Raw genomic sequence first — 6612 nt, 5'->3', positions numbered from 1 at the left:
ATGACAAGAAGAAATCAAACTATTGTCTCAGACTTCCTCCTTCTGGGCCTGCCAATTGAGCCAGAGCAACAAAATCCGTTTTATGTCCTGTTCCTGGCCATGTATCTTATCACCATACTGGGGAATCTCCTGATAATTTTCCTGATTTGCCTGGACTCCCACCTGCACACACCCATGTATTTGTTTCTCAGCAATTTGTCTTTCTCTGATATCTGCTTCTCTTCTGTGACCATTCCGAAATTGTTGCAAACCATGCAGAGCCAAGACTCATCCATCCCTTTTGCTGGCTGCCTAAACCAAATGTACTTCTTTCTGTTTTTTGCAGACCTGGAGAGTTTCCTCCTAGTGGCCATGGCCTATGACCGCTATGTGGCCATCTGCTTCCCCCTCCACTACACCACCATCATGAGCCCCAAGCTCTGTCTCTCCCTGGTTGTGCTGTCCTGGGTGCTGACCATGTTCCATGCTATGTTACACACTCTCCTCATGGCCAGATTGTGTTTCTGTGCCGACAACATAATCCCCCACTTTTTCTGTGACATGTCTGCTCTGCTGAAGCTGGCCTGCTCTGACACTCGAGTCAATGAGTTGGTGATATTTATCATGGGAGGGCTCATTCTCGTCATCCCATTCCTACTCATTGTCATGTCTTATGCACGGATTGTGATCTCCATCCTCAGGGTCCCTTCTGCCAGGGGCATCCGCAAGGCCTTCTCCACCTGTGGCTCCCACCTCTCTGTGCTGTCTCTTTTCTATGGGACAGTTATCGGTCTCTACTTGTGCCCTTCAGCTAATAATTCTGCTGTTAAGGAGACCGTCATGGCCGTGATGTACACTGTGGTCACCCCCATGCTGAATCCCTTCATCTACAGCCTGAGGAACAGAGACATGATGGGAGCTCTGGGAAGACTCCTTTTCAAAAAGAAAATTTCCTTCTCTGTATGATGGTAAAGCTGAGGATTTTTACATAATTTTATCAGGTAGATACACTGATGTTGACCCAGGCTTCTTTTTTTTCTCTCACCATGAATTTTTCTATTAAAAAGACCTACTAAATAATTGTTCAGTACATAATACAAATGAAGTGGGGTTATGTGGTTGCACTCAGAAAGGGGATCCCAATGACCTGCTAGCAGGTTCTTTCTATTTGCTCTTCCCAGGTGACCCTGAAGAAACATTATTTTTAAACTTTTAATTGAGCTTTCTGTTTCCAGTTGTGAAACAACTAATATGTTATTAGTTTTTATTATATTATATATAATTATATATTATATATATATATTTATTATTTATTTTATTTTATTTTATTTTTATTATAATATATTATATATATTAAATTAGTTTATATTATATGTTTTGTTTGTTTTTTAACTAAAACTCTGCTTTAAGTAATGCCCTGCTCTCCCAGGTCAATATTGACTAAAACTCAAGCCTCTCACTCCTCTGCTTACTTTCACTAAACTGGACTTTCACTGTTGAACGCAGATTTTTACGTACCTCTTCCTGAACAAGGGTTCGCGTTATTTTGTCTCCTCTTCTCCTCTGATTTATTTTCATGTCTACATTGTCTTTTTGACCTGATCTGAACCTAAAATGAACTTTCTATCTCATTTGCTACAATAGTTTGTTTTTGCCTGGGAGCTAACCCGTACCTGGAACTCTATAAGTTACTCACACAGGTATGGGAAAGCCAGAGCCTGGTTAAAGCCTTACTGTTTAAGGCTGTCTTCCTCCTACTTAGTATTTTGAATTTTTTCAACAAATAGTACATCCATGAACTTATGCTACTCTTATGATTACTCCACAAAGGAATCTTATTACCATCTTAAAGATTGAAAATGTGGAATTTGATAACTTGCCAAAGTCCCAGAATTGGTCAATATTGAGCCTAAGATCTCAGACTATCTAATTTTAGAATTTCTTCTCATTTCCCCCACCTCAGAAATAAGGGAAAAGCCATTGATTTTTCAGTCAGCCCCATGTATAGCATTGTCTAGAATTCTAACTTTGGACTGTTCATTTCCTGTTATCTCTGATAGCATCTAAATCCATTATTTTAATCCTCTCAAAAATACTGCCTACCTCCACATATCTATCTGAAGTCTAAATCTTTTACAAGTTCTCAATTTTTGTTTTCATCTTCACAGTAGACCTCTCCCCTTGATGCTCTATGAGCACTTCAATCTTAACCTACAAAAAGTTGAATTTTTATATTTACCCCCAAACTTCCACTTTGCTTAAACTCCATTTGTTTTTAGCTTTACAGAAGTATAATTGATAAAAATTGCACACATTTAATGTAGACATCTTGATGAATTTAGACTTATGCATACACCCATGATACTATCACCACAACCAAGATATTAAATATATCCATAATATCCAAGAATTTCCATGTGTTCTTTTGTGTTTTTTTCTTTTTTGATAAGAATACTTTACATGGAATCTATCCTCTTCACATATTTTGGAGTGCACAATGCCATATTATTAACTGTAGGTATTATATTGTACAGCAGATCTTTAGAACTTAGTCATCTTATGTAACAGAAAGGTATACCCATTGAAAAACCAATTCTGCATTTCTTCGTCCCTCTGCCCCCAACAAACACTATTCAATTCTCCTTGTATGTGGTTATGACCATTTTAGACACCTCTTATCCAGAATAAAATCATGCAGTATTTGTCCTTCAGTTTGTGGTTGTTTCACTTAGCATAACATCCTCTAGTTTTATCCACGTTGTCATGAATTTTAAGACTTCTTTCTCTTTTTTTAAAAAAGATGAATGATAAGCCACTGTATGTATGTACTACATTTTCTTTATCCATTTATCTGTTGATGGGCATTTGGGTTGTTTACATATCTTGGCTTTTATAAATAATGCTGCAATGAACACAGAAGTGCAAATGCCTTTTTGAGATCCTGGTATCATTTCCTTTGGATATATACCCACATTGGGACTGCTGGATCACATGGTAGTTCTATTTTTAGTTATTTTGAGGAGACTCCTTACAATTTCCCATTGTGGCTGTACATTCCCACCAACTATACGTAAGAGTTCTCTTTTTTGGGGATACCTGGTTGGCGCAGTCTTTGAAGCATCTGACTTCGGCTCAGGTCATGATCTCACGGTTCTTGGGTTGTAGCCCCGCATCGGGCTCTGTGCTGATGCTGCTCTGTGCTGAAGCTGTGAAGCTTCGAGCCTGGAGCCTGCTTTGGATTCTATGTCTCCCTTTCTCTCTGCCCTTCCTCCACTCGTGTTCTGTCTTTCTCTCCAAAAAATAAATAAACATTAAAAAATTAAAAAAAAAAGAGTTCTCCTTTTTGACCACTTGTTATCTTAAAAAAGTAATATCCATCCTAACAGATATGAGGTGATATCTCATTGTGGTTTTTGATCTGCATTTCCCTGGTGTATTAGTGATATTGAGCAACTTTTTCATATACCTAATGGCCGTTTGTACATCTTCTTTGGAGAAATGTCTATTCAAGTCTTTTACTCATTTGTTAATGAGGTTATTTATTTTTATTTTGCTGTTGAGTTGTAGGAGAATCTTACATAGTTTGTATATTAACCCTTAATTAGATATTTGCAAATAGTTTCTCCCATCCAATAGGATGCATTTTCATATTGTTTCCTCTGCTGTGCAGAAGCTTTTAAGTTTGATGTCTCATCAGAAGGTATCAAGTACTTAGGAATAAACTTAACCAAGAGGTGGAACACTTGTATATTAAGACTGTAAAACACTGATGAAAAAATTTAAAGCAGATAAATTAATGGAAAGACAGCCCTTGTTCATGGATTGGAAGAATTAATATTGTTAAGATGTCCATATTTCCCAATATACAGATTCACTGCAATCCTTATTTTTTTCCTCTTTTTTAATTAATTATTTTAGGGGCCCCTGGGTGGCTCAGTTGGTTAAGCCTCCAGTTTTAACTCAGGTCATAATCTCACAGTTCATGGGTTAGAGCCCTGCGTCGGGCTCTGGGCTGACAGCTCAGAGCCTGGAGCCTGCTTCAGATTCTGTGTCTCCTGCTCTCTTTGCCCCTCCCCCACTCATACTCTGTCTCTGTCTTTCTATCTCCCCCAAATGAATAAACATTAAAAAAAATTTTTTTAATTTAAATTCAAGCTAATTAACATACAGTGTAGTCTTGGCTTCAGGAGTAGAACCATGTGATTCATCTCTTACGTATGACACCCAGTGCCTCACAGTAATCCTTATTAAAATCCCAGTCGCGTGTTTTATAGAAAAAGTCCTACAATTCATATGGAACTATATCAGACTCTGCAAAACCAAAGAAATCTTGAGCAAAAAGAACAAAGCTAGAGGCATCATAGTTCCTAATTTCAAAATATATTACAAAGCCACAGAAATCAAAACAGTAAGGTAGTGGTGTAAAGATAGACATACAGTCCAATGGAACAGAGTAGAGGACCCAGATATAAATTCATGTAATATACAATCAACTGATTTTCAAATAGGGTGCCATGAACATGCAATGGGGCAATGATAGTCTCAACAAGTGGTGTTGTGAAAACTGGATATCCACATGAAAAAAGAATTCAGTTGGATCTCTTATCTTACACCATACACCAAAATCAACTCAAAATAGAGTAAGGGGTTAAATAGAAGACCTAAAACTGTAAAACTTTTTGAAGAAAATATATAGGGAAAATTTCTTGACATTGATCTTGGCAGTGATTTCTTAGATTTGACACCAAAAGCCTAGGTAGCAAAACTAAACATAGACAAGTGGCACTGCATGAAATGATATTTCATTTCTTTTTTTTTTAATTTTTAAAATTTTTTTTTAATTTATTTTTGAGACAGAGAGAGACAGAGCATGAACGGGGGAGGGTCAGAGAGAGGGAGACACAGAATCCGAAGCAGGCTCCAGGCTCTGAGCTGTCAGCACAGAGCCCAACGTGGGGCTCGAACTCACGGACCGTGAGATCATGACCTGAGCTGAAGTCGGACGCTCAACCGACTGAGCCACCCAGGCGCCCCTGATATTTCATTTCTTGATTCATATTATCTTCCATCCAGTTACCCAAAGAACTGTTTGTGTGTCTATGTATTTATGAAAATGGGTTATTATTCAGTTTTTCTTTTTCCATTTACTATTATGCTTGCTGATTTATTTTAATATTCTCCATGTGTTACCTAAGGTACAGTAGTTGGTATAACAAATAAACCCTGAAATTTCAGTGGTGTGATACAGTGAATGTTTTTTCTTGCTCATGTAAAATTGAGTTGGCATTGACACATGGAGAGCCCTATGTTTCATGTCATCAGGTTGATGGAGGCTCCATAGTCACCTCAGGTGTTGACATTCAGCCCCGAGGAAGACAGTGGGTAGAGGACGACAGTGAAGAGTTCAATGAACTGGAACTAGAAATGGCATACATCACTTTGACCTACACTTTGTTCTCCAGAACTCAGCCACATAGCTCAACTTAGATAAAAGGTGGATAAGGGGATGTGGTGAGAAATTGCTTCCTCCTGGACTGCCATGTAGATAGATAGTTAGATAGATAGATATTATTTTGAAATATTACAGAGTCACAAGAAATTTAAAAAAATAGTACAGAAAGATAATTTGTACCTCATCTAGGTTCCTTCAGTGGTACCATTGTATATAAGTAGAACACGTTAACAAAACTAGGAAATTGACTAGCACATCACAATGAACTGGACCACAGACTTGGATTCTACTAGTTTTGCTGCACTCATTCTTTTATGAAGATTATGATGATGATGATGATGATGATGATGATGTCTTTGTGTGTAGTTTATGATAATTTATTACATATATGGATTCATATAACCATCAAAATCAAACTCCAGAACTGTTGTCTCACCACAGAGGATGTCTGCTGTGTTACATCTTCATACTTCAAACTGTAGTATATTTTGAGAGTAAAAGGGGTCTGGGACTATAATGGGACTGTACAGGAAACACAGGTATATATGATAATCTTAATTTTAGTTTATATAAATGGGATCATAGATGTTCAAAAAGCAACAGAGGGCAGAGAGAGAGAGAGAAAAAGGGAAAATGAATGAATGATGAGTACCTCACATGCCATGTAAGAGTCTAGTGTGTAGAGATACATATCTTTTCCCTTTGTGTAAATACAGGTATGCATCTCATTGGTGCTGTACTAAAGAAGTATTAGCTGTTTAAAAAATGAAAGGAAAAACTGGCTACATTTGACCTACTGATAGACAATATTACTATAAAATGGGGTCCCTTGCTGGGGGATTTTCTTTTTTAATTTCAATATAGTTAACATACAGTATTATATTAGTTTCAGGTGTACAATATAGTGATTCAACAATTCTTTACATTACACAGTGCTATTCTGATCCCCCTCACCTGCCTCCCCACTGGTAACCATCACTTTGTTCTCTGTAGTTGAGTCTATTTCTTGGTTTCTCTCTTGCTTTCTTCTCTGCTTTGTTTCTTAAATTCCACATATGAGTGAAATCATATGGCTTTGTCTCTCTCTGACTGACTTATTTCGCTCACCATAATACTCTCTAGCTCCATCCATGTTGTTCAAATGGCAAGATTTCATGACTTTTTTGTATGGCTGAATAATA

The 6612-nt window shown here is 37.4% G+C and overlaps 1 protein-coding gene across 1 annotated transcript; it reads left to right on the top strand.

Moving 5' to 3' along the window:
* Positions 1-1061, top strand: LOC125927665 (olfactory receptor-like protein DTMT). The gene has a single exon (XM_049638159.1). It carries the CDS (start codon positions 1-3, stop codon positions 943-945), a length of 945 nt encoding a protein of 314 aa, XP_049494116.1. The 3' UTR covers positions 946-1061.
* The last annotated feature ends 5551 nt before the right edge of the window (positions 1062-6612 follow it).

The sequence above is a fragment of the Panthera uncia genome, chromosome E1 (assembly GCF_023721935.1).
Source record: "Panthera uncia isolate 11264 chromosome E1, Puncia_PCG_1.0, whole genome shotgun sequence".
Taxonomy (NCBI): Eukaryota; Metazoa; Chordata; class Mammalia; order Carnivora; family Felidae; genus Panthera; species Panthera uncia.
This window is presented reverse-complemented; position numbering and strand designations above follow the sequence as displayed.